This window comes from Strigops habroptila, chromosome 20, assembly GCF_004027225.2.
Source record: "Strigops habroptila isolate Jane chromosome 20, bStrHab1.2.pri, whole genome shotgun sequence".
Taxonomy (NCBI): Eukaryota; Metazoa; Chordata; class Aves; order Psittaciformes; family Psittacidae; genus Strigops; species Strigops habroptila.
In genome coordinates, this window is record NC_044296.2 from 994,015 (window position 1) to 1,021,478 (window position 27,464).

Sequence of the window (27,464 nt, forward strand, 5' to 3'; positions counted from 1 at the left end):
CAAATCCACCCCCTGGCTGCAGACACCACATCACGGCTCGTTGCAAGAAACAATTTTAATACAACATAAACTTTGTTGAAGGTAAGAGCAGAGCTGGGCACTGTGCAGGAAGACACGGTCCCCTTGGCTTTCAAGACATTTTCCATTAAGAAATTCCTTCTCCCACCATATCCATGCCACTGGTGCATGGCCAAGCCCCCTTCCCACAGTGCTGGTGTGCAGGGGGTGCCTGATGTCTCCCCAAATCCCCACTGCCTTCCCAGACCTTCGTACAGACACTAGAGGAAGAAGCAAAGGAAATACCGAGCTGCTCCGGCTGCTCATTTGTTGGGGTTAAACGGCACCGGTTTGAACGGGAGAAGCAGGAGACGGGACCTGGCACCAACCACAGGCACACAAAATAATCCAACACGCTGCTCCAGGGTAGGAAATGTGCCCAGTGGTGGTGGCACAGTGATGCCCGATGGCAGGGGGGGACATCACCGGCACCAGGGCAGCAAACGGCAGCGGAGGGGGGGGAAGCTGGAACATGCATTATCAAACGGGAACGTTCATATCATAGAAAACAGTAGAAATGGGAGGGAAATGCTGGGTTGAGCCGTAGTTTTGTCAGACAAAAAGCGACAGGAGGGAAGGGGGGGGGGAATTCCAAATGCCAAATGAAGCAGCAGCACAGGCGCTGCCAGGAATACTGGCTTTTTATGGATGTCTGTATGCACTGACTGATGGACACCACGGAATGTGCTGGTAGAAGAGATGCAAAGAGCAAAGCCAACCCTAAAAAAACCCATTAATATTTGCATCTGATTGCTGACCCCCCTGGGAAGGTCTCTGCTTTTCCCACTTGGAAAGGCTGATGGAGCTGGGGGGGCTCCAAAAGACTCTGAATAAACAAATTAAAACCTTTACATCCGCTCTACACTGATAAATAAACCATCTGCATCATCATACGGTGAACCCATATGCAAATAAAATCACCCCTCTGCATCCCAGCTGGGAGTGCCAGTACTGGGGAATGTTACTGTGGGTTTGTTTTGGGCTTTTTCATTTTAACTAATACAGTTTCCCCCCCTCACAACGGGGGTTCCTCGGGAGATTTGGGGTGTTTCCAGCTGAAACTGAAGTTAAAAAGTGGGGAGAAGCGAGTGGGTCTTTGCAAGGTTAGAAAACAGCATGTGGTCAGGCTGGGAGCTGCATGGAAAAGCCTGGGGCCGCTCGGGGCCGTGTGGGACCCTGCGCCGGTCCTGCACTGCCCGTTTAGCTTATAAAAAGTAATAAATTAATTGAGGAATATTTGCATCGAGTCTTTTCTATACACAAAGGTTGGGGCCCTGCCAGGGAAACGTCGCCACCAGCAAAGCTCCCGCGTCTCTAGAAAAATAAGAGCATCTCTCGAGGGGTACAAAAAGCCTTCGGGGGAGCCCAAGTGCTAGGGCACAGCCACAGCCCGGCCCGCGCTGGCGTCCAGGATGGCTCCAGGGACGTTTGTCATGGATATACCACATGGGATGGGTATTTTCGGGAGGTGGTGGGATGCTGTGAGGAGCCTGAACCATCCCCGGGTGCTGGCGTGGGGGCTCAAGGGTGCTTGGTCCCGCTCCATGCGCTGCTCCGGGGTGCTGGGTGCTGAGCACCCAATGGCCCCTGGCTCCGCAGTGGTTGCCGGTGGCCAGTTGCTCCCTCTCTGCAGTTCCAGTGCTGCTGGGAGCCATGGTCCTGGTGCTCGCATCCATCCCGCCACGGTGAGGAGATGCTGCTGTTGGGCTCCTCAGTGTTGCGGATGGGGTAGGAGCCCTGACATTCCCACTCGGCCACCGCCACCTCCTGCTCGTCGCTCTCGGAGCCCTGCACCGCGATCTGTGGGACCGAGCTGGGCTTTGGCTTCTCGGTGCCACCACCCTGCCCGGCTTCGCTCTTGCCACTGTCTTCACTTGCCGACACTGCATCCGGCTCATCAAAACTCACTTCTTGAACCGCTTCTTGCTTCTTGAAGGAGTCCCGGCGCTCCGAGAGGTTCAAGCGTCGCATGACCACCACCTCCTGGTCCCGGTCGTGCCTCTCCCCCAGCCGGGAGCTGGCAATGGGGTGATAACCGTGCTCCCCGGTGTACACCGGTGCTTCACCCTCCCCAATGGCCTCCCCATCCACCGTGGGCATCTCCAGCCCCAGCTTACGGGCACTGCCGGTCTTCTTCTCCACCAGGATGGTGACGATCTCAGCTGACTGGACACGTTTGAGGAGCGGGGAGCGGGGGCAATCAGCACTGCGGGGCCGTGAGCTCTGCCGGACGATGGTGGGGGGGGACAGGGTCTTTCCTTGGAAGGAATGAGGGGTTTTGGGGTACCCAGGGAGTGGAGATGGGGAGCGTTGTGGAGAAGGTGGGCGCTGGGTGGAAGAAGGGGTACAAGCGAGGGGCGAGGGGGGGATGCTGCTGGTGGATTTGCGACGTCCCACTTTGTAGCGTTGCCCACCCAGTTTGGGTGCCAGCCCATGCAGAGAGCTGGGGCGCACGTGGCCGGCGGGTGACGTTGGGGTGCTGGAGGAGGGAGAGGTGCTCTGTGGGGACACAGCATCTGCCGTACAAAGAGAAACAGGTCAGCGTGAGGGATGAGGGGGGGGACACGGACGTGGCATCCCCACCACGCTGCCCCAGAGCAGATATCCCGCCTTGGATGAGGTTGGGATACCTGGGGGCAGGTCGGGAGCGGGGCTGCGGCATGGTGTCGTGGGACCCGGGGACACGCTGTGTGTGGGGGACTCCGGGAGGCTCTCGCTGGAGGACAGCGAGTGGTGGAGACCGGAGGAGTAGCTGCGGCTGGTGTGCAGGACCGACGACTGCTTGGAGATCTTCTTGAAAAGGGATTTTCTCCTGGGGAGAGGACACACACAAAGGTGGTGGAGAAAGGAATAGCCCTGAAAGCTGGTGGCCCTGAGTCTGGCAAGCTGGTGCTGGCAGGACTGGACCCTGATGAACACCACAGTATGACAGAGCCAGAGCAAATCCCCTCGCTACGACACACACCAGGACAAATGCCATTTTATCCCAGCCCAATTCCACTCACCTCTCCTGGCCGTCCCTTTTCCTGCTCTTCTTACTCCTCCGTGCCATCCTGGTCTTGGAGCTGTTTTTCCGCGCGGGGCCGATTTTGATGGAGGTGTTCTCCAGGGCCGTGGTCCGCAGGGCCACTTTATTCCCACTCTGAGGGATGGGAAATGAATCACTGCAGTGTGCTGGATCCAAGCACCAGATCCAAACCAGCTCCTGCCTTGGCTGCTGGTGGAGGCAATGCTGGAATGCTGTTGGATTGATGCACTGGTCCTGGGCAAGCAGCGGGGCTCTGGTCACCTACCTTCAGCAGCAGCTCCACGACGTCCCGATGGACTAAACCTAGCACTGACTCGCCATTCACATGTGTGATGAGGTCACCTGCTCTCAGCCCTGCTTCCTGCGCCGGGCTCCCCTCTTCCACGCTCTGCAAGCAAAAGACCAAGATTTCATTTGGATGCAAGCCTAAGTTTCCTCCCAGGGTTTTCCCATCGGGAAACCTGCTGTTTGGCACTACTGGTCCCTCCCCACATACCCAGACCATGTGGTGCACGGTGTAGACATCGCTGTCGCCCATGTAGACGCGGATGGCGCGCAGGGTGAAGCCGTACTTCTTGCCCGAGCTGTGGATGATGATGGGGGGCCGCAGGCTGGCGATGGCGAGGGATGAATCTCGGCTTGGGGAGGAATCACGGGAAGAAGGGTTGGACGAGAGGGAGTGGGGGGAGATGGGGCTCATCAGGGCACCTCCAGCGAAGTCGTCTGCAAGCAGGAGAAACCGTCTCAGCCTGAGAAAACCATGTGGCAAGGGCCACCCGGCAGGATAAACCACGCAGTGCACAGACCTGATGTGATGATGAGGGACAGGGCTGAGACAGAGGCGGATTTGGGGACGCGGCTGCCCGGCGAGGCTCGCTGTCTGTCTGGCACATCCTTTTGGCTGCTCAGCCGACGGCTCCCACCCGGCTCCAGGCCCCGTGGAGCTGGGTTTTTGGTGCCGGTGCTGTTGCTTCGGAGGCGGATATGGTTCAGGCTGACGAGGTCGGCTGTGTAGAAGGGAGGAGGGAGAATTTGGGGATGTGGAAAAGCCACCCCATGCCATGTGGGGACCTTGCAGGCCCCGGTGCATTCCACTCTGGCATCCCACACACACCGGATAACACCGACGGCTTCACCACACCACCAGTGCCTGCGTCAGGGTCTCCCAGCACAAACTTGGGTCTCTCCGGCTTGGAGGATGCCACGCAAGGGCTTTCATCCTCTGAGGAGAAGGCAAACTTGGGCATGGTGTCCAGGCTGACGGTGCTGGGCAGCGCAGTGGGGCTGCGGCTCCGCTCGTGCCGGGAGGTGTATGGTGTGGAGCTGCAGGATGTCCAGGAGCGGAGCCTGCATGGGGACAGCAGGAGGGCTTGAGACAACCAGAGATGGGTGAGGGGGATGGCAGCAAGCTGCTGCAGTGCCCCAGGACATGTCTCACCAACACCTCTGCAAGCCCTTGGCACCGGTTTGTGCTGGCACAAGCCCTTGGCACCGGTACAAGCACATATCAATGTTGCATCCCCCATCTCAGCACGCACCGGGGTTCAGTGCCCACCAGCCGGCTCTTGTCCTCATCTCCCGAGTGCCTGTCCTCTTTGTCCTCGTTGTGACTCCGGTCGGAGGATGAGATGCTGAGGTTGGAGTTAACCGCCAGGAATTCGGAGCTGCTGTACACCTGAGGAGGAGACGAGCCATCAGCAAGGAGCAGATTTGGGAATCCAGGTGCTCCGGCATCAGCCAAGACACCGATGATCAGCACAACTGTGCCGGCTGCAGTGCCAAAGCCTCTCATTCCGGATGCCGGAGGAGGATTTGGAGCACCTTGCTGAAGCGATGGGAACAGGAGGAGAACTGCCCGATCTCCACAGATGATTCCTCGTCGTTGGTTTCTTCATCCTCTGAATCCAAGTGCTGGTACCTCTCAGAGCGAGCTGAAAGCAAGAGCCAGAGCAGGCAGAGCTGTCACCCTGCCCACAGCACACCGCATCCTGCCTGACCCTGCTGGGACCTATACCCATGGGGAGCTGTATTGCGGCTGACAGCCCAGTCCCAGCTCTCTGGGGAGTTCTGGGGTGAGAAGGTTTTTGGTAAGACTGAGCAGCCCGGAAACAGGACTGCATCTGGTTTGTGACTTTAGTTGTCAAGCGACCAACTTCACCCAGGATTTTCCATCTCTTATATCCCACAGGAGCATCTGAACTGGGATAACGGATTGATAGAGCAGGGGAATAGGGGATGGATTTGGCCTCACTGTCAAAGTAGCTGGTGTCATCCTCCGACTCCAGCTGGGGGATGAACTCGGCCTTCTGCCGCAGCAGCCCGTTCCAGTCCAGGTGGAGGAAGAAGGAATGGTGCTTCACCTCGTGTGCACCCCCTGCCAGGCAGAGAAACCCACATCAGGGGGATCGGGCAGGATCTGGGATGCTCCCACTCCCATCCCAAATGGCACCGTCTCTCCTCCATGCAAAGCAAATGGCTTAAACCAGGATGGACCGGAGCCCTGTGCAGCCTTCTTGGGGGTGAACCCCGAGCAGGAGACCTCCTCCGAGCATCCTCAACATGGCTTTGGTTTCAGCACAACACCAGCTTGATCTAAATTGGGGCGCCAGGTCACCTCTTAAGTGCTACACAGGCACTGCCATGCGTACCAGTGCCCAAGCGTTCCAGGGGACACTGTCTCAGCAACCGGGTGATCAGGTCCTGGGCATCTGCAGGAAGAGCTTCATCCCCTTCTGGCCACATAATTTCATCTGCAAGGAAAAAGGAAAAGGAGTTTGGAGTGGCCGGAAGAGTTTGGGGGTTGTGATGATGTGAGGTTGCAGGAGAAGCTGCTCCCGGGCAAGAGGAAAGTTCCCCAGGAGCTGGAGCACATGAAATCATGCTCCCACACCAGGAAATCAAAGCTTGAGGAGCCTCTTTGCTGTTCAACTGAGTATGAATGAAGGAATGAAGCTCTCTATGTGCTAAGGACGAGCCATGCCTGCTGCGAAGAGGGAACCACCAACACTCACCACTGATAACCTGCCCAAAGAGCTCCTCGGGGGTGTCTCCAAAGAAGGGGACGCAGCCCACCAGGAACTCGTAGAGGATGATGCCCATGGCCCACCAGTCAACGGGCTTCCCGTAGCCCTGGATGAGGATGACTTCTGGGGCAATGTACTCCGGAGTGCCACACACCTGCGTGGGAAGCAGTGACTGACACCTCTACAATGACCTCTACAACAAGTCTCACTATCCCGGCCCTTAGTGACAGCAGATTGGCCAAGTGGGGCAAGACCTCGTACCTGCTTGTCCATGAACTCCCGAGTGTCCTTCTCCATGTGTCCTTCATAGAGGTTCGTAGTCATGTTCATCAAGCCGATCTTTGATAGACCAAAGTCTGTCAGCTTTATGTGGCCCATAGAGGTGATGAGCAAACTGCAAGAGAAGACAGATGTCCCACGATGATGCTGTTTGCTTCTGGGGGAATCTGAGCAGGACCAGCCAGACCCCAGGACTTCTGGTCCTGGTGCAACAGCACAGAAGCAAGTATTTAGGAACCAAAACCCATGATCTCATTCTGCCTTATCCCCTTGGATTGGATCAGTGCCTTTCCCTTCCCCATCCAAACCCAACCCCATCCTTGCTCAGACCTGACACACGTCCTCACTTGTCAGGTTTGAGGTCCCGGTGGACGATGCCGTAGTTGTGCAGATACTCCAGTGCGAGAACGGTCTCGGCAAAGTACATCTTCGCCATGTCAACAGGCAGCGGGCCCATGTTCTTCAGCAACGTGGCACAATCCCCCCCTGTGGGGACACAGGTCCTGCTGAGCTTGGGGGGCTCAGAGGAGGCAGGGAGATCATCAGGCAGGGCTATGCTGCCTCTCCTGCCAAGCAGGCTCCCAGCCAGGCCCTCCTTGGAGCAGTGTCGATCCCTGGCCACAGGGCACACTCTCCTAGGTGAGCATGGCCACCACCTTCATCAAGGTGAGATTCAGGATCACAAAAGCACCTCCTTGTGCTTTCTGATCTGCTCCCTGGAGCAAAGCAGGGCAGAAGATGCCCAGGTGGTGTCCTTGATGCTCAGACATTGGTGTTCACTGCACCATGCAGCCCTGAATCCCTTTCTCACCTTCCACATACTCCATCACCATGCAGAGGTGTCGCTTCGTCTCGAAGGAGCAGAACATGCTGACCACAAAGGGGTTCTCCGCAAAGGTGAGGATGTCCCTTTCCACAAACACCTGCTGGATCTGGTTCCTCAGGATGAGGTTCTGCTTGTTGATTTTCTTCAAGGCAAAGCGCTGCCGTGTCTCCCTGTGCCTCACCAGGTACACAGCCCTAGGAGACAGCAAAATGCCTGGACCTCAAAATATATTCTCCATACGTTCACCACCAGCAGCACAGGGCGCAGACAGGGAGGACTTGAGAGAGGTTTACAGATAGAGACAAGTGTTAGGAACTTCTCAACTCACCCATAAGCCCCATTGCTGATGAGTTTGATGGTCTCAAAGTCACCCTCACAGGGCTTCCTCCGAGGAGCGGTGGCTGAAGGCTGGCTCTGAAGAAGACACAGAAGGTTTCTAACATTTCCCAGCACGCTGGCACTCATCCGAGCACCATCACATATCACCTCTGAGTGCTCCTTGCTGCCAGGGGACATCCCTCCCTGAGCCCTCTCCAGCTACAAACCCCAAACCAGAAGACCGAGATGCTCTGCAGATCAAGAGTCCACTCAAGAAGCCAGATGAGGGACTGTGAGATATTACACCTGAATACAGCAGCCACCCTTGGGGACAACCCAAACTAACATCTCCCAGCCTAAGATAGCAGAGGAACTGCTGCAAGGAGCTTTGGTGTGGGGTGAGGCAGGATGAAGCTGGAGGCAGCACATGGGACATGCAGGTAGGACCATGCTCACCTCACAGGCATCATCATTCTCTGGCGTGATGGTGTTCCCGCTGTCGAAGTGATCCAGCTGGCCCATCTCTGCAGAAGACAGGGATGGTTTTCACCTTCTTCATGCTCAACCATCACCAAAATAACCCCCCACTAACCACTCGCTCTCCAAACTCAGATATCCTGCAGGGATTTAGCCACATGTTTTGCCCAAGCTGGAGGAATTCAGGTGATGACGTTAAGAGGTTGGATACGAGGTTAAACATTGAGATAATTCTTTCTTTCATGGTCATTCCTGTGTTCCTCAGGGATTATGGTTCTCCCCAGGAGGCCGTGGTTTCCTATGGATTAAGCGTTCTTGAGCTTAATCTGCTTTGCTGAACGTGCTGGGAGCAATAATGAGGGATGCGGGGCTGGCCAAGAGTCTTGGACACTGTCATCCCGGTCCTGCTGTGACCCACCCTGTGACACCAGCGCAGCTCTGCTGGTCCCTCTGCCACCTCCCAGTGCTGGTTCACGTGTGTCAGTGGCCCAAACTGGGAGTCCACATCCCACTGCAGACCTTGGGGCCACCAACCTAAGTGCTTCCCTACCCTCCAGTGGGTCCTTGACAAGCCCGAGTTGGCTGATGATGTATCGGGGAATATCGGTCTTTATTCCCTGGCCAACTTTGGCGTGTCCTTCTGCAGCTTCCAGGAGATGGTAAAACTCCTCCGGGTCAAACTCCTGGATGGGGAAAACCACACACAGTTTAGGAGAGAGGCTTTGCAAAGTTAAACCTTTCCTTGAAGCCCTGCAGGTGCCACCTGTGATTGGGGACAGGCTCTGGATGCATGAAGGAGAAAGCTGAACACTGCTCCTGTTTCTAGCATCGTTCCCCATGGAAAGAGTTGATGGAAAAAAAATGTAGCCCCATGAGTTGGCCTTGGAGGGGAAACCAAGGACACCACACCAGGAGCATGCTCCTTCTTCCAGCTGCAGGAACCACAGCACAAAGGTGAGGTGCAACAGTCAAAAAAGCCCCCTTGAAATGGATGATAAAACTTTCCGAGAAGTTCACTTCTCCCTGCTCCACTAGGGAAAACCAGCTTCTCCTCGGTGAGATATGGCTGTAATGCTAGGGCTGGTCTTAGCTCCCTGTTACAGCCTGGCCAGGATGGTGAGGAGCAGTGGTTCCCATGGTGGACCAGGCAAGGTGGTGAGAAGATGCCTTGTCTTTCATGGCAAGCCTCCTCTCCGGGTGGGCACAGACCAGCAGCACAGACATCAGGAGCTGCCGTGTCTTACCAGGCACTCCAGGAGGCGAGCAGGACGGGAGATAATGATCAGCAGCTTCCTCACCAGTTGGTCGATGAACTTCACCTCCTCGCTCTCTGAACGCTCCTGAGCCTGCCGGAGAGGAGACCCAAGTCAGCCATCTCTCAGTGGCCTCAGGAGGACACGGGACAGGGAACTGCCCCATACTCACATCTCGGAGCATCTTCTCGAGTTTCTCCTGCAGCTCCATGAAGTAGCGGGAGGTGATGAGAGCTCCCTGGGACTTTGCCAAGCAGTCACGGGCCAGCTCAATGATTTGGTGGTGGATGAAGCCCAGCACCCCATCTGCCAGCGGCAGCGTGCTGCTCGGAGAGAAGTTTGTGATGGTGTCCTGTAGACGCTCTTCCATCTGGGCTGTGGCCTGCAAGGCAGAATCATGGAATACCAGGTTGGAAGGGACCTCACGGATCACCTGGATGGTGATGCCTGGGAACACGCATCCCCATGCACGTATTCCAAGCAGTTACCTTGGGGAACCTCTCCTTGTAGACATGGTTCATCATCACAACTTCATTATCAAACATTCCACTCGTCCGTCCAGGGCTGCAGAGGGAGGAAACTGGTTGTGTTATGAGGTCCAAATCATTTACATCTATGCAAATAGCTACTACCCATGAACAGCAATTTGTTCCTTCCTTCTTACACCTGCCCCAGGTGGTTAAAGCTCATCTGAGTGGAGCCACCACTTCCAGCAGCATCCCTCCCACTGCGCATGGATCTGGTCCAGGGAAGGTTAACCTCCCACAAACCCAGGTCTCCAAACTCAAGTCAATTGAAACTCCAGAGCTGAGAAGCTGGTGCATCAGTCACTTGGCTTTGAAGAACAAGCTCATCCTTCCCTTCCTCTGGATCCCATCACTTCTTGCCACTGTTGCCCTTTTTGCAGCTCACCAGCAAAAAAAGCCCCAACCAACCCCCGTGGTGGATGCAGGGACCTTCGTTAAACATGGCTCCTCTCTTACCCTCACCTGACATTGCCTCTCCCAGGCCCCTGATGATCCTGTTACACAAAACAACTCACAGGAGCAGCCAGAAACTCTATAATAAATGGTGATTAAAACCAGCCCCAAGCCACCCGCTGCCAGCCCCAGCCCAGCCTCTGCCATGCTGAGCTGGCCACAGAGCTGCCATCTCCTCGGTGACAACCTCACCACCTACAAAACCCTCTCACATAATTAATCTGATGTTAATGTCACATCCCAACAGCCGAGAAGATGCTGAGAACCAGACCCTAACACCCAAAATCACAGAGCTCAGGATCATAGAATCATAGACGCTCATGGAATGGTTTGGGTTGGAAGGGACCTTTAAAGGTCATCTAGTCCAAACCCCATGCAATAAGCAGGGATATCCAACTACATCAGGCTGCTCAGAGCCCCATCCAACCTGACCATGAACACACCCAGGGATGGGGCGTCTACACCCTCAAGCCATATCTTCTCTACTACCCCGGGCAAGGTGAAAACCTTGGGATGGGTTTAGCAGGGCTGGGACATGTCAGGAACAGCTCACAAGAGGGCAGAGGATGCTCTGGCTGTGCCAGCACCTGGGGCATCACCCTGGCATCACTGTGGGTGCTGCTCACGGTGGGTGCTGTACCTCAGGCTCCTGGACCGAGGGCGCAGGCAAGGCGAGTGCCGCCCTTCCTCATCCATGACGCTCTCCGTGCTGCGGAAGTGCTTAGAAAGGAAATGCAGCTCGTCGGGGGTGGGCTGGTACGGCAGCTGGTGCAGACGCTCCTGGGAGGATGAAGATGACTGGAAAGAGGGAAGAGATGCCAGGGATCAGGAGACGCAGCCTTGCTTCCTGCCAGGGGGGTGGAAACCAGCAAGCCCGGGAGGAAAATACTCCTTGGAGCCTCTTAGGAGGCTGGAAATGCTGTCAGGCAGCATGTTTTGTGCTTGGTAATGTGAAATACAGATGGCAAGGCCAGCGCAGGGAGATCTGCACTGCCCACTCCCACCCCAAAACCCCCAGCTCTCCCAGTCTGGCTCCACTGAGACCCATCCCTTGTATCTGCAGCATCCCGGGTAGCTCCTGCCCTGCCATATCCCTGCACAGTTGGGGTGTGCCCTGTGTGCACTTGACCTGTGCTACATAGGTAATGCCCAGGGATGCTCCAATGTCCAGGGATGCTGCAATGCCCAGGGATGCTGTAAGCTGTTAGCCAAGCTCTACAGCTTTCTCAAAAGCCCATTTGGGAAGCACGCTGCAGCTAAAGCACATGGTCCTCTAGGAAACAGAGGGGCTGCCTAGGAACCGACAGGCTTGAGAGGCATTTCACCAAAAATCAAGCGTTTTGGGTTCTTCTTGCCTGCTACCATGAGAAAGCAAATGTTACCGAGACAGTGGAGCTGGGGGTGTTGGTCCCATAGCCAGAGGAGGGTAGCGAAGCCAGTGACCACCTTCTGCCATCAGCCCTGTGAGTGCAAACATGCTGGTCACATACAGGAAAAAACAACAACATCTAAATGCAAATAAATAATGTCAGAGCGATAAGGATGGGGAAGAGGGTGCAGGTTTGACTTGAATAATAAAGCCCTGAAGCCTCTTTTTGGAGTGGACTGAAACAGGGTGAAATAAGAGGGGTTTGGAGGTGCGGGGGGATGTTCTGCAATCCCAACAGTGAGAGTGAGAAGGGTCCTCATGGAGGGCCAGTGCTGGGGTGACTGTTTCAGGTGGAGAAAAAAACCCCAACAACCTGCAAGAATCTGATTTAGAGCAAAAGTCACCCTCTGGGACATTGTTCTATGAGAAATCAGGATTCCTCAAGACCCATCCTGAGACAACAGGCACTACGGAGCAGAGCCCGGTTATAAACAGGAAGGGAACTGCTCATACGTAGGCGAATGCTTCCTCTTGGAGACGCTTCTAATGGACGGGACAACGTGCAGGTCAAGACGAGGCCCTTCACCTCCTGCTGCCGTTTCCCGTGTGAGGCCAAGGACAGTGGGAGCAGGCAGGGTGCTGGATCCAGCACTGGCACCACCGTGTATTTGGCGTGAAAACCATCTGTGAGCCTCCAGCTTTTTTCCATGTGAGGATCGATGGGTTTAATCAGCTGTTCCCCCCCAATTAATTCATTAGTTAAACAGGATTCTGGCATCTGCCTCTGCAGCAGTGCAGGGTGGGGAGGGGATACAGCAAGATCTGCCTCTGCGGGGACCTGGCTGAGCATCCTCCAGGAGCGCTCAAAGCGGGTCTGAGCTCATGGCTGGGGTCAGTGTGATGGGAACAGGGATATTTCTGCTCCCAGAGCTGCAGGGAGCCTGGTTTCAGAGCAAAATATCCTGCCCAGGGATGCACACAAAGAAGGGCTTTGTGATGTGGAGCAGATATATCCCCGGAACACAGCTCCAGCCTATCTCTGGTACCTGTCAGTCCGAGGAGCATGGCTGGAGTGGTAGGAGGCACCGGTGCCACAGCAGAGCAAACAGCAGCAGACCAAAAACCAGGGAAGAAAAAGGGGAAAACCAATCAAAACAAATCACTTGAGATGCACAGAACAGCCTCAGCTCGTGGGTTGTCATTATCAGTGAATATTAAAGGTCTGGGAGGGGGTCAGGAGCTCACCTGCGAGCGAATGGGAAGTTGATGGAGGTGCTGGCAGAGAAGTTGCGTGGACTGTCCAAGGGGCTGCTCCCAGCTATGGGGAGAAAGGGGGAAAAGTCACCCTAATACCCACCCCGGTGTGATGCCCGGCATGCCGCGGGTGCCCTGTCAGAGGAATGAGTGGGTAAATCACTCCCCATGTTATTCCCTCCTGGAAAAGGCACTCATGGCCAGGAGCTGGTCACTCCTGCTGCTGCTAACAAGGTGCTGCAGAAGCAGAAGTGTTATCATCCAAAATAGTCAGGTAATTTTTGGAGATGCTCAACCCATCCCCTGGGACATCCCTTACCTGTTGGCACAGAGAGCGGGGAGAGAGGCCGTGAGAGTGTCGGAGAGGGGGTGCCCACCACTAAGCTCTTCCTATTGCTGCTTCGGCAACTGGAGAAGAAAGAGGGAATTAATTTGGGGAAGCAAAGGACGGGCAGGACTGGACAGGCTCGGACATGTAGGAGCTTGTACGTGATGCCTGTGCCAGGGGACATGGCTGCCATCACACTATTGATTACAGATCTCCTGCCGCAGGGAAGATCCATCCCCAGAGATGGGCCAAGGGGTTATTTTTAACAATGAAGCATGTTGTTGAGGTGCCACGTGTGGTTTTGGCTTGCTGGAAGGTTCAGAGACTGGCAGCCCCTTGTGCAGGAACAGAAAAAGGGATGTAAAAGGAGGAAGTGATGGAAATGCCAAGCGGCCACAACCCGACCTGCTCCATCATGTGGAAAATGCCCCCCCCCACTTCCTATAAACCCCCTTACACTTGCTGGTCCCCATGTCACAGCGGAGAGGACAGTTGGTCCCCGACCCCATGAGACTGCAAAGACAGTGCTGAATATCCTCCCCAGGCTGGGAATGCGAACACACATGGATGCTGCTCATTAAAGGACATGGTTTAACTTCACACCACAGCCAGATATACCCACAAAATCCAGAGGATGAACCTCGAGTAAAAGGATTCTCCTCATATCCCAAAACCAGATGTGAACAGCAGATGCGGTATCTGGGCTGCAAAGGACAGTACTTTGCAACCCATTGTCCCTCCAGATGGATGTACACAGAATGGATGCACAGCCACACATGACACCCAGCACCCCTTCACGTCCTGCTGGCATTTCCCCCCCACGGAGCTCCTCCTGCTCCCGCCCTAAAACTGGGAGCTCCAAATCTTCATAGAATCATAGAATAGAATCATAGAATCAACCAGGTTGGAAAAGCCCTTCAAGCTCATCCAGTCCAACCGTTCCCCAGCACTGCCAAGGCCACCACTAACCCATGGCACTGAGGCCTCGGCTGCACGGTGTGTGAACACTTGCAGGGACGGTGACTCCAGCACTGCCCTGGGCAGCCTGTTCCAATGCCTGAGCACCCTTTGGGGAAGGAATTGTTCCTCATCTCCATCTAAACCTCCCCTGGGGCAGCTTGAGGCTGTTTCCTCTTGTCCCATCCCTTGTTCCTTGGGAGCAGAGACCAGCCCCCTCCTGGCTCCATCCTCCTGCCAGGCAGTTGCAGAGAGCGATAAGGTCCCCCCTGAGCCTTCTCTTCTCCAGACTAAACCCCCCAGGTCCCTCAGCCGTTCCTCATCGCACTTGTGCTCCAGGCCCTGCACCAGCTCTGGTGCCCTTCTCTGGCCCTGCTCCAGCACCTCAATGTCTCTCTTGCAGTGAGGGGCCCAGAACTGACACAGGATTTGAGGTGCAGCCTCTCAGTGCCCGGTGCAGGGGGACAATCCCTGCCCTGGCCCTGCTGCCGCACTGGTGCTGATACAGGCCAGGATGCTGGTGGCTTCTTGGCTGCCTGGGCACAAGCTGGCAGAAACCTTCCTCCCCCAACCGTTCACCCCATCCCACCCCTGCCCGGCCCCTCCGTTTGCTTTTCTTGCTTCAACGCAGGCTTCCAGAGCAGCACCTACAGCTGCAAACCCACAGCCCAGCACAGAGCAAGAGCAAACCACAGCCTCTGCTGTGCTGGGTGAGAAATTGAGGCACAGCGAGAGAACCCACTCCACCACCCGAGCAGAGCTTTGTGCACCAAGAGCACCCAGCTTTGGCATTGCTTCACCACTCCCCCTGCTGCAGGGACCAGGGCATACATGTGTCTGTGTGTGGGCACATCCCGAGGGATGAGGGGCTTGCTTCTCCTTGCTTGGTTTCATTTTGGAAGTGAAAACAAACCTTTAATGGAGCAAGTTCCAGTAATGGTGACACGGAGCGAGGCGACGTTTCCTGTTTCCGTGCGCTCCACCCTCGGCTCCACAACCAGCTTGCGCCACTTTAACCCCCCTTCGCCTGATGCATCATCTACAGCTGGTTCCCATCCCTCAGCACACAGAAACCTCGGGCTAGAACCAAGCCTCGGGGGCAGAGACGAGCTGCTGAGCTCTGGAGTCAGGAGTCAGGGCTGCTGCCCTCTGCCTCCATCACCTACTTGCGTTTTTGGTACCAAACATGGAGTGGAAAATTGCTGTCAGCATCTCCTCCTGCTCACACCGAGGCTGCCTCGGCCTCGGCGCTGCCGTTGCCATCCTGCACTGATGTCAAAGGATGTGGAAAGTGTGTGACAGCCAGTATAACCCCAAAGCCTGGAGCAGAATACCGTGTCACCCGTCCTGAGGCTGCCTGCGAGGAGCAACCAGCATCTCCCACCACCCTGCCAGCACCCACACCAGCACCCAGCCTCGGCATGGCAGAGCCGGGGTGCTCACAGGCAGGAGACAGAGGAAAACGTGGCAGCTTCCTGCAGGCTGCCTCCTTGGAGCTGTGGGAAGGGCAGGATCCAGCTGCACAGCACAACACTGGTGTCTCTAACTGGTAAATGGCTCTGCCAGGATCCAGGTGAGCGGTGTTGGGAGTCAGCTCTGGGAAATGCATGGAGGGAATGCAGCATCCCGCAGGATCCAACCCCTCAAACCTCCCAGAGCATCATGTGTCAGATGCCAGCACAGCTGAATCCCAGGCAGAATCCCGGCGTTTGGAGTGAAGTGGGTGCAGGGTAGTGGGAGCAGCACAGGCAGGGTCAGGCTGATAAGGGAGCAGGCGCAGTCTCAAAGGGCAAAGCGGTGGCTCTGCTCCTAGCTGCGTGATCAAGAGCATGAGCTGGCATTCCCAGCTCCCTCTGTACATGGCTGCGGACAACATCTTCCCCCAAAACTGGGTGCCTGGCGCTCACATGCCTAGGGATTTGGGGAAATGCCATGGATCACCACATCCTGGAAAAATCAGTTCCTACTGGGATAAGTTTAACATCAAAACCTGTCGAACCAAGCACCTACATCCTAAGTTTCTCCACGACATTTCTGCTCTGTGGCTTGTGACATGCCGATGAACTTGGCTGCCTCCAGGGATGGAGGCTGGGATGGGGGATGCTAGGATCCGGAGTCTGGATGGTGAAATGCAACATGCTGCCTTGGCACAAGCCCTGCACAAACCCCCCGCGCACCCAGCATCGCTCTGCGGAGCTGCTCTGCTCCCTCATCCCACCCCGGCCAAAAGCCTGGTACTGTGCATACTCTGATTAACCCACCCCAGAGCAGCAAGGACCACGCTGGGCACCTCCCAGGAGCCAAATCCCAAATCCTCACAGGGAAACGTGGGGTAACAAGTTGGGAAGAGCCTTTATTTCTTTGCACTGCAAGAAAACAACCTAAAGAAACAGCCCTGCAGCCTGGGATGCATCCCTACATGTCCGTGTGCCACAGGTCCCTGTTAGTGGATGGGAAATAGTACCTGTTACTTCTCCTGTCATGTTTTTCTACGGTGGGGACAGCCATGGGCAGTATCCATGGAGAAGAGCCCCATCAGCCATTGAAGCACTGTCTGTCCTGCCCCGCACTGGCCATCCCTGCATCCTTCTATGGGAAATTAGGATCCCTCAGACCTCTTAATCCCACTAAATCACATCATATGTTTCCTGCCCACTGTAAAATAGGCCAGGCTGCTTCCCGCTGTGGATTCTAGGAATACCAAAGACAAGCAAATCCTCTGCCCTTCATGAGAATTACAGCCTCCTCATGCTCAGCTGGACACAGATGACTGCCTAGATCATCTCTCCCATTACGCATCAGTCCCAGCCCCCCCACCCCAGCTTGGAAAGCCTCATCCAAGGCCTTTTCTTATTCATTAAGGATCCCCTGGCCCATCCTCACCCGCTGGCAGCAGCAATTCCTAGAGCTCAGGTGAAGCTGGGCTGGGAGCGGCGCTGGCTGGATCCATTTGCTAAGCAACCGCGGCGCTTTGTGCAGCCCACAGTCATATTAAAAGACATTCACAATGGGAATCTCTCCCCTCTGCCTCCGCGCTGTCTTAAACACCTGATTTCTGTAAAGCTGTGGAAAGGTTTTATGCCTGAGCTGGCTCCAGCACCACAAATCTGCTGGATGGAGGTGCCAGCTTTTCCAGCCTGCACTCCTGGGGCTCTGGGGGTGCTCGTTGCACCTTTCCCAGGGCTGGCAGCGCTGCCTGTCCCCTTCCTTGGGGTCAAATCCCATCTACCTGCTTAGGTCAAGCCTTGTGTTGTAGCTGGAGACCTGGGGTAGCCCCTCAAGCACCCCATTTATGCAGCAGCCCCTGACACTACCCCAGCCCCACTGATGGAGGGTATGTGAGCCCTTTGCAGCCCCCTGCTCCCCCCTCAGCCCTGCCCGTGCCTGGCTGCAAGGGACTGGCCTATTCCCAGCCCCCCGGGCACCCTGGGGACCCCCACCCTCGCTTGGGACCTGTCCGGTCAGTGCGGTGCCCACCTCAGCACAGGGGCTCACAGGGGTACTTCCCCCCTTGTGCACACAATGCCCCTCCCCAGACATGCACCCTATTGCAAAGAGCCCCAACCAACAACCCCCCCCAGCCTTAGGACTGGCACATAGCACCCCAAAACGTGTGTCACCCAATGCCCTGGGACCCTCAACTCTGCACCCCCATATCACTGGGCTCCCAACCAAAGCACCCTCTGATACCTCCACAGTGCACTGCACGCCCCCCAAAAAAGGGTGCACAGCCCCCCCACCAACCACACACCTTATTGTGCACCCCCCCAGTGCAAGGAGTCCCCCAAATCATGCATACCAGTGCACAGTCCCCCCCAAACCTTAATGTGCACCCCACAGTGCAAAGACCCCCCCAAACTACACACACCAGTGCACAGCCCCCCAAACCACACACACCTCAGTGTGCATACCCCCCCCCGCAGTGCAAAGACACTCCCCACACCACACACACCATGCACAGCCCCCCAAAACCATTCACCCCGGTGCCCACCCGCCCATGCACGATGTCGGCCCCCCCCAGACCACGCATCCCGGTGAACCCCCGGTGAGTGGTGCCCCCCCCAAGCCGGTGCAGGGCCCCACCGCCGCCCGGTACCTCTTGGAGCGCTGGAGCAGGGCGCCCGCCGCCCGCTGGCTCCGGTAACCGGGCGGAGCCGCTCCCCAGCAGCTCGGGTCCGACATCGCGGGGGGGTCGGTCCCGCCGCGGCCCGGCCGCATCCACCGGCACGGCCGAGCGGCGCCGCCGGGGGCGCGCGGGCCGGGACCGCGCCCGGGGCTGGGACCAGGGCCGGGGCCGGGCTCCCGCCGCCGCCGCCCGCTGCCGCCCGCCCCTTCCCGTTACCATGGAGACGGGCAGCGCCCCCAAACGGGGCCGGGGTTTCCATGGAGACAGGGGTAGCACCCCCAAAAGGAGGGGAAATGGGGGGGGTGTTTCCACGGAAACGAGGCAGCGCCCCTCTATGGGGTCGGGGTTAGTGTAGAGACGTGGCTGCACCCCGAAACGGGGTCGGGGTTACCATGGAGATGGAGTATCACCCCAAAGTGGGCTCAGGGTTGCCACAGATGTGGGACATCACCCCAAAGTTGGGGTCAGGGATCGCGTAGACATGGGGCAGCACCCCAAAATTGGGGTCGAGGTTAACATAGAGACAGGGGATCACCCCAAAATGAGCTCGGGGTTGCCACAGATACGGGACAGCACCCCAAAATGGGGTCAGGGCTAATGCAGAGATGGGGCATTACCTCAAAACGAGCTCAGGGTTGCCACGTAGATGGGGCAGCACCCCAAAATGGGGTCAGGGTTAACATGGAGACAAGGCATCACCCCAAAAAGGGTTCAGAGTTGCTACAGACATGGGGCAGCACCCCAAATAAGGTCAGAATTACTACGGAGATGGGGCATCACCCCAAAATGAGGCTTGGGGTTACCATAGAGACAGGGCAGCATCCCAAAATGGGGTCAGGTTACCATGGAGATGCAGCATCCGCCGCTGATGCATTCAAGGGGCATGAATCCCCCCCTCCAAGCCAGCAGGGGTGGCCCCAAAGCCTGGGGCTCCCTTGGCAGGGAGGAGTACACCCCTAACAGCACCCTGTCACCCATGGGACACCGTGCTCAGCCCCAGCAGCATCCTGCAACCACTGTCCCTCTCCAGTTTTTGCATTTAGCAGGGGAGATCCCGAGCAAGGACCCAGTGACAACCACCCTCCTTAGTGCCAGTGACAACACCCTGCGTGGCGGCACGATCCCAATCCTGAGCCACATGGGGTGGCACTGCCACGCTCACAGGAATCCTGATGCTCGTGGGTTTGGGCAGGGTTTCAGCATGGCGAAAGGGCAGCACCAACCCTGGCAGCACCACGCTTCCCTTCACCTCGAGGTGCCAGTGTGTGGAGGCACCCATGGGTGTCATTATCTGACTGCATGACTGCCTGTCATTATCCTCACCCGCATCCTCATCCCCATCCCGTCCCCACCCCAAGCATCCCAAAAATGCCCTCCCCGAGGCCTCGGCTGAGCAACCACATGGCCACACTTGTTTTCCCACATGCCACAGTCACTGTGGGCAAGGGGTGGCCAGCCAGGGCTAGTGGTGGCAGGGATGGACCCCCACGTGCAGTCAGGGTGCAGGCAGCACCCTGCCTCCTGCCTGCCCGCAACCAATGGCTCTGCCTGTTGCTGAGCAGCAGCAGAGTTCCCTGATGGTGCCCCATCGCCCAGCAGATGGATGGAGGCATGTGGCAGCACCTATGGGTGCTGGGCAGGCCGCAGCTCTGCCCCACAGGCGCCGTGGGGCACAGGGCTGGGGCGCGACTGCTGGGTGCCAGCACATCTGCTGCACCTTGTCCCTGGGGCATAGCGCAGCCAGCACAGGCAGCAGGGTCCAGCCACCCGCCTCCGTGACAGCAGCACCCATCAGGGCACTGCAAGGGGCTTGTGGCATTTTGGGTGGGGGACACTCATCCGCCAGAACAGCACCCCCTCCTCTTCCCCCACGGTGGAGCAGAAAAGGTGGCGATGGAGGTTTCCCGGTGGGGTGAAGGTACAATCCCCCACTCTCACCCTGCTCCCATCACAGTGCCCATCCCTGGTCCTATTTTGAGGTGATCCCCCCTCAAAACAAGGATGCTCGGTGCCAAAGCTTGGCCTACAGTGATGGTGTTGCCAGTGGGGGTCCCCAAAGTGGGAGCTGGTCACAGAGATGGGGCCCACCAGCATGGCCAGGGCACTTTTGGGGTACACAGGGCTGGGGACAGACCCCAGTTGCATTGCCCCAAGTGCCCTGCAGAAGACAGCGCTGCTTTTGGGGACCCCCAGGGCATCACCGGTGGGGGGGACCCACCTTGCTGCCCCCAACTCCACCTCTATCTACTCTGCTCCCCAGAGTTGGCAGCTGCGGACTCCACGGAGGGTTTGGGGGGGGTCTTACCTCCAGGGGTGCAGGGTTAGTAAGGGGCTGCAGGGGCTGCAGGGGCTCAGCAGCGTCGGGCTCTGGCTGCTCGGTGACAAGCTGCAAGGCAAGACGTGCCGGTGCGGCGTCAGCGGGTGCCATGGGCACCCCGGCAGCACAGCCAGAGCCCGCCGGGAGGGCTGGGGGGCTGTGTGTGTGGTGAGGCCGGGGGCAAAGAGCAGAAGAGACAAGGGCTGGAGGGGGAACCAGGGCTGGGGGGCCCAGGCAGGGTGGGGAGAAAGGAGTGAGGCTGAGCTGGAGGGGGAACACAGGGGACTGCGGGGACGCTGCGGGGTCTGAGGCTGCTGGAGAGACACCGGGTGTCTGGTGCTGCCGGGGGAGGGGGGATGTTTCCGGGGGGCTCCTGGGCTGTGGATGCAGGAGGAAGGGCTGGGAGCAGCGGCCCGTGGGTGGGGGTACAGAGGGATGGACCGGGATGGGGATGCTCCGAGATGAGGATGCTCCGGGACGGGGATGCAACAGGACGGGGATGCCCCGGGACCCTGCCGCCCGTAGCCCGCTCCCGGTACCGGCGCGGCGCGCCCCGCCCCAGCTCCGACTCACTCCAAGGTCAGCGAGGGGATCTTCAACCTGTCCCGCCGCGACTTCATGCCGCCGCCGCCGCCGCCCCGCTCCGCTCCACTCCCCGCTCTGCTCCCGCCGCACCGGCTGCCCCCGCGCTGGGCGGCTCCCGGGGGCGGGCGGCGGCCCCGCCGGGGATCCCTGCTCGGCCCGCCGGGCCCGGGCCCGCCCCTGCGGCTCGGCTCGGCTCAGCACGGCAGCCCCCACATCCCCGGCGCACCCGATCCGGTCCAGCGGCAGCCCCGATCCGTACCGTGCCCGGGATGCGCTGCTGGTGCTGAGACACGGCAGCCCCAGCACAGCTTCCAGTGTAGCTCCAGTGCATCCCACAGAGCCCCAGTATGGCTCCAGGGCATCCCTAATGCATCCCCAGCACAGCTTCCAGTATTGCCCCAGTACATCCCACAGAGCCCCAGTCTGGCTCCAGTGCACCCCTAATGCAGCCCCAGCACAGCTTCCAGTATTGCCCCAGTATATTCCACAGAGCCCCAGTATGGCTCTAGTGCACCCCTAATGCAGCCCCAGCACAGCTTCCAGTATAGCCCCAGTATATTCCACAGAGCCCCAGTATGGCTCCAGTACACACTTAATGCAGCCCCAGTATGTCCCTAGCATCCCCCAGGTGCCCTCCCAGCATGTCCCCCAGCATGCAGCTCTGTGACCCCTGACAGCACCAGCCCACTGCCAAGAACCCCCTCCTGCCTTACCTCCATGACACCCCAAAACCAGCCTGGAACAGCCCCAGTACACCCCAACACACCAACCCAGTACAGCTTCACAACTGCCTCCTCCCACACCCCAGCACACCTGCAGCAGAGCACCAGTACATCCCAGTACACCCCAGCACACACACAGTTGGGTCCATCCAGTATCAGAGAACATGGCGATGCCACCCTGGATTTGGGCACAGGAAGCATGTGACACCCATCCCCGCTGCCCCCCATGGTGCTGGTGCCTTGTTCCGTGTCCCTCCCGGTGACCCCCCATCCCGGGCAGCTCAGCTCGGGGACTTACGCTCTTCCTCGGCGCGGCAGGCTCAGCTCCTTCTGCAACGAGAACAGGGAGAAGCAGGGTGAAAGCATGGCCCCAGGCATCGCAGGGCACCCACACGTGGGACCCCCACCTCCTGCCAGCCATGGCCACGTGCCCGGCAGCATCCCCACTGCCTGGCACTGCAGGATCGGGCCCCACTCACTGCGCCCCAGCTCTGCCGTGCCAGGTGAGGGGGACAAATCACCCGCCCAGGGCCAACACAAGGGGAAACCTCCTTCCAAAGCCCCCAGGGCAGGCATAGGACTGAGGGCACAAGGGTGGTGGAGAGGGTGCAGCACCCAGCTGCCTGGCTGCAGTGTGGTATTGGGGTGATGGCTGTGCCCTGTCCCCTACCCTGTCCCCCCAACCCTGGGTGTGGGGGGCAGCCGGGTGTCCCCACGCTGTTTATTTTTCCAGCCACTGGGAATATTTCTTGCCAGGGCTGTTTGCTTACAGGCACAGGGCAAAGGGCAGCTGCGCAAGCAGGAATTCCATCTCACATCATCCTCTCCGTGCGGTGGACACCGGCTGGCTGTGGCACAGACCCAGTGCCCACCTGTGTGCCATACAGAGTGGCACAGACCCCATGGGCACGGTGTGAAGGGGCTGGTTGTGCCCTGGCACACCGCAGGACGCTGGCACATGTGGTGGGTGCATGTGCTGGTTAATGCCCCATCATCACCCTGATTCCGCACCCACTGCCAGTGCCTGCCTGCCCAGCACCCCTAAGCAGCTTAGACACATTCCTGACACAGGCAAGAGCTCCTCATATGGGGCCACACGGCAGCACCCGTGCACCCACACTGCCCCGGAGCGCCCGTGCCCCTTCCCACTGCCCACGCCACGCAGCCCCTGCGGAAATCCCGGGATTGGGGCTCGCTGCAACGCAGTGATGCAGCAGCATCGCCATGGCAACGGGTGACATCATGCCTGGGTGCATAGGGACTCCGCATTCCCCGAGCCCACGGGTGTCTGTGTGTCCCGGGGTGGCGAGGGTGGGTGCTTTGGGTAGGTGCTGGGGGCGGGTGCTGGAAGCAGGGGTGGGTGCCGGGTGTGGGTGCCTGTGTCACCCAGTGCACCCAGCAGCACTGGGTGACCCCAAACCTGGGCTGGGGAAGGGGGTGCAGGGTCCCTGCATGGAGCAGGAGTCCCCCCAGCACCGTCATCCAGCCCTGCTGTCACCCACCCTGCTCCTCACCCACAGCCGGGGCCATCAGACCTGGAGCAGAGAAGGGTCACACTGAGGGGTTTACTGCTCAGCCATGTACAGATGGGACAGTGGGGGAGAGGACAGACATCCTTGTCCCCCACGCTCCACAGCACAGCCTCCCCACTCATCCGTGGGCGCAGGGATGCAGAGTGGTCCTGTGGCACCCAACACCCATCACTGCCATGGGCTCTCTGGCCATGCTGCATCCCCAGGGACACCCAGAGCACCACCCAAGAGCCCTGGGGGAGGTCCCTTGAGGGGCAGCACCCCAGGGCCAGCACCCATGGTGTGCTTGATGTGCCCATCCAGCACAGCATATCTCCCATCAGCACGTCCCGGAGGGAGCCAGGATTAAGCATCAGCTGATCCCTGCAGGGATGGCACTGGGGACGGTGTCACTGTTCAGTGCTTTGGGATCAGCTCCCTGGTGGGAGCCCCTTCCCACCCCTCCTGCCATGGGGATGTGGGCATGCAGCTGGGGCCCACGGCTCTGTTCTCCATGGGGAATGCCAAGAACAACACCCACAGCCAAGAGCCCCGGAGCCCATGGCCATGGCTGCATCCACAGCTCCCACGCAGCTCCTTCCCGGGCTGAGCGTGCAGCGGAGCGCGCCTGCCCCGCGGAACTGCCAGCTTGGATGCAGGCAGCACCGTGCATCCTCCAACCACCCAGACAGCTCATGCCAGGCCCCCGTTACTGCGGCTCCACTCCGCAGATGGGGCTGGAGGCGTGAGGCCAACCGGAAAATTGGGCTCTCTATGCTGGGGGGGGGCTGTAGTTGTCACTCCTCTAAGCACAGGGTGGGCAAACATGATAGGTACCCCTTGGCCTGCCAGAACACAGGGTGATGGAAGGGGCAGCTCTTTGGAGGGGCAAATCAGTGCTGGCACAGCAGTTTGGCACAGACTGGCATCGTGCGCTGGGCTGGAACGACCACGGCGCTCCCATGAGAGCCCCTAGCCCCTGACCAAGTGGGTGCACCCCCCCAGCACCCCGCAGCGTGTGGCTGGGGCTCATGCCCTGCCCTGCTCCTGGTGCTGGGTGCCCAGTTCCTGTGCCCCCATCACATGCTGCTCACACACAGCACCTACCTCTCACAGGCACCCAACCCAGAGCACCCAACTCCTACACACAGCACCCATTTCTTGCACACGCACACCCCCAGAGCACCCAACTCCCACTCGCAGCACCCATTTCTTACACACACGCGGATCACCCACCTCTCACCGCCAGCACCCATCTCTTGCACACCCAGCACCCCTCTCACACGCACTCAGAGCACCCACCTCTCACCCGCAGCACCCACCTCACCCCAAGCTCACCGGAGCTGGGCTCCCCCCGGCTCCCTCCCGACCCGCTGCCCGTGTCCGGTGTCGGGAGGCTCCTCCCCGCTCCCCGGTGCTCACCTGGAGGCCCCGGCGCCGCAGGATGCTGGGCTCGTCCATCCCGCCGCCACCGCCTCCCGCTGCGCCCGCTCCGCCCGGGGCGCCGCCCAGCGGCCCCGTCGCGTCACCGGACGCGCATCAGCACCGAGCCCGGGGCTGGCACAGCGCGCCCGGCTCCGTACACCCCAGCGCGGCGGAGTCTGCCGTGGCATAGCACAAGACGGCACAGATGGGGCTGGCACAGCACAGAACGGGACAGCCCAGTGCTGGCACAGTCTTCCTGGATGGGGCCAGCCCAGCAGGGGCTGCCGTGGCACAGCACGGCACAGCACGGGGCTGGCACAGTCTGCCTGGCTCAGTATGGCATGGCATGGCCTGGGACTGACACAAGAAAACCCACCCTGGCTCGGTGCGGTCCAGCCCTGATCTGTCCTGCGGCTGGCATGGCACAGCACGGTCCTTATGGCCTAGCACTGCCCAGCATTGCCCAGCATGGCACAGCCCAGCCTGGAATGGCATGGTCCAGCATGGCCCAGCCTGGCATGGCATGCTACATACAGCATGGCATGGCCCGCCCAGCCCAGCCTAATCCTGCTGTGTGTTGCAGCATGGCAAAGGTTGGCATGACTCGGTTTGGCACGGCTCGGTTTGGCACAGCACAGCTTTGCGTGTACCCCAACCTGGGCAGGCAGGAGAGGGCACACAGTGAGCCAGGAGGTGCCGGGAACCCCCTGTACCCCCACCCCGGCCGTGCAGTGTGAGGGAGGGGTCCCAGCAGCACTGTCCCAGTGCAGGGACACTCCGGCCATGGCTGCCCCAAGGAAAAGCCACACAAGGGGACACTCTCTGTGGGAACAAGGGGACTCTGTGTGCGGCCCTCGGTGCCACCCGGCTCCAGCATCCTGGGGTCACCCGCCCCATCACGCGGCTGCCAGCGTTCTCCCAGTGACACCATGTTCTCCTGCCTCACTGGGGCTTTGTTTGCGGCTGCAGGGGACACGTTGTGCCGGGGATGGGCACAGGAGCGCGGTGTTGGCGTGGGTGCACACACACATTGCTGAAACCCCAACAACCCAACCTTGGAGCAGCCACTCGAGCCTCACTCAGGGCAGGGGATCAAACACATGGCAAAGAAAAAAGCACCAACCCCCCCAGCCAAAACCCCAAGACATCTTTGCTTACCTTGTGGTTCTCACAGGCTGGGGCACATGGCGTGGCCAGGGCATGTGGCGCAGCTGGGGCAGGGTTGGGCTGAGTCCTGCCGGCAGAAAAGGGGGATATTTTAGATGCTTTCTCTTTTGCTTTTGGTCAAAGTGAGACCTGCAGCCGTGCCTCATGCTCTGCCCTGCCTGGGAACAGCCACCCTTCGGCAAAGCCGCTGCCAGAAGAGGAAATACCGGGTGTGCGCTGAGAGCTGGGGCTGCTGCTGAGCTGTCGGGAGCACCCACCGGGTGCTGGGGGAGCAGGGAGCCAGGAAGGGCTTCAGAGCCCCGGATCCGGCGTGGGACAGCCCTGGCGGCCAATGCTGGGGTGGTCGATGCTGGGGTGGCTGCTGGTGGCGCTGGTGGCGGGCGGTAAGTGCTCCTGTGGCGCCGGGAGATGAGAGAGAACTGCAGAAGACTTTCAATGAATGATTGAGGGGTGATAAGGCCCCGGGAGGGTGGAAACGGTAGTTTGTGGGTGAGAATCACCCCTGGGTGAGCAACATGGTGGTCAGGCAATGGCCACACTGCTGCTCCATCCTAGACTTGCCCGACCCGCTGGGGTTTGGGAGCCTCCAGACCCTGCCCTCTCCCGCAGGCACCACTGCGGTCCCCGGTCTCTCCTGCTGGAAGCGATGTGGCTCCCGCTGGTTCCTCTGCTCCTGGCCAACCCTCGGCCCCGCCGGCAACACCTCCTATGTCCTGACACTCTGGTGAGTGGCCACCGCATCCTGGGGAGCCCACAGGATGTGTCCTGACAGCGACACGTGGGGACGTGCTGTCCACATCCCAAACCCATCCAGACTCAACCTTGCGCCCACTGCCTCTCCAGCTACACAATGCCCAGGCGGTGCCAGCGGTTCCAGGCTGGCACAAAGACAACATACACCCTGAAGCATCACCACGTCTATGTCCTCACCAACACCACAGCCTGGGTGGAGGCACACTGGGGGGACCACATCCATAGGACCCCCAACCACACACTGTACTTCGACGAGGCTGGTAAGCACCCGTGGGGCTGTGCTGGGCACCGGTACCAGTGCCGATGACTGCGAGACCACCTCATCTTTACAGTCAAGCCAGATCCACCCTCTACTGGGATGCCCTTCACCAAGACCAGCAACCGGCTCCGGTTGCGGGTGCCGCGGCCACCGTGCCACAGAGGGAGCTGGCCGCCGCAGCGCGAGGCTCGATTCCGGAAGATGGGAGACCACGGCTGGACGCAGGTAAAACCGCTGTTTGCCAGAGCTGGTGGTGGCCGATGGGACAATCAGCAGCACTGTGGCAGTTCAGGCAGCCCAGGGAGCGTGGGGGCTTTGTCATGCCACTGTCCCCCCCCCAAACCTGGCCATGTCCCATCTGTTTCGCTGCGTTATCAGCTCTGCCCCGTCCACCCGGCCACAGGATCCTGCTGCTGTAACAGGATCAGGCTGCAATCCGGGGGGGATTAC

The 27,464-nt window shown here is 59.0% G+C and overlaps 2 protein-coding genes and 1 long non-coding RNA gene across 5 annotated transcripts in view; 2 read left to right on the top strand and 1 right to left on the bottom strand.

Annotated features, from left to right (window-relative positions):
• Positions 1-40: 40 nt before the first annotated feature.
• Positions 41-24,945, bottom strand: MAST3 (microtubule associated serine/threonine kinase 3). 3 transcript variants are annotated; one of them, XM_030509554.2, is made up of 28 exons: positions 24,833-24,945; positions 22,198-22,229; positions 13,184-13,272; positions 12,856-12,928; positions 12,657-12,677; positions 11,624-11,702; positions 10,882-11,039; positions 9,750-9,825; positions 9,434-9,643; positions 9,253-9,354; positions 8,559-8,691; positions 7,988-8,055; positions 7,542-7,627; positions 7,199-7,407; positions 6,735-6,873; positions 6,370-6,502; positions 6,097-6,262; positions 5,734-5,835; positions 5,337-5,459; positions 4,907-5,016; positions 4,624-4,760; positions 4,200-4,432; positions 3,892-4,092; positions 3,582-3,808; positions 3,351-3,473; positions 3,063-3,199; positions 2,688-2,869; positions 41-2,573 (listed from the first exon to the last, which is right to left on the bottom strand). In XM_030509554.2, the coding sequence occupies exons 1-28, from the start codon at positions 24,869-24,871 to the stop codon at positions 1,579-1,581; spliced, it is 4,383 nt and encodes a 1,460-aa protein (XP_030365414.1). In that variant the 5' UTR covers positions 24,872-24,945; the 3' UTR covers positions 41-1,578. The 3 variants fall into 3 exon arrangements, with proteins under 3 accessions (XP_030365414.1, XP_030365412.1, XP_030365413.1); XM_030509552.1 differs by lacking the exons at positions 22,198-22,229; positions 24,833-24,945 and adding exons at positions 20,581-20,661; positions 21,166-21,280; XM_030509553.1 differs by lacking the exons at positions 22,198-22,229; positions 24,833-24,945 and adding an exon at positions 18,246-18,470.
• The window catches only part of LOC115618225, a 22,452-nt gene continuing 7,379 nt past the window's right edge, over positions 12,392-27,464 (top strand). The window contains exons 1-2 of the long non-coding RNA XR_003994761.1: positions 12,392-12,402; positions 13,009-13,014. This is a non-coding gene — a long non-coding RNA (uncharacterized LOC115618225). The remainder of the gene's footprint in view (positions 12,403-13,008; positions 13,015-27,464) is intronic.
• IL12RB1 (interleukin 12 receptor subunit beta 1) overlaps positions 26,532-27,464 on the top strand; it is a 3,872-nt gene continuing 2,939 nt past the window's right edge. Inside the window, 4 exon segments of the mRNA XM_030509561.1 lie at positions 26,532-26,596; positions 26,598-26,726; positions 26,846-27,015; positions 27,088-27,239. Of these exon segments, the coding sequence (XP_030365421.1) occupies positions 26,532-26,596; positions 26,598-26,726; positions 26,846-27,015; positions 27,088-27,239 (516 nt within the window).

Excerpts from the sequence above, each read along its gene's own strand:
- MAST3 (XM_030509552.1), bottom strand. The coding sequence starts at position 21,212 with ATGAAGTCGCGGCGGGACAGGTTGAAGATCCCCTCGCTGACCTTGGA. Across the intron at positions 13,273-20,580 it reads CTAACCCTGCACCCCTGGAG|TTGCCGAAGCAGCAATAGGA; the intron begins GTAAGACCCCCC and ends TTTCTTCTCCAG. Across the intron at positions 8,056-8,558 it reads TGTCAAGGACCCACTGGAGG|AGATGGGCCAGCTGGATCAC; the intron begins GTAGGGAAGCAC and ends TGTCTTCTGCAG.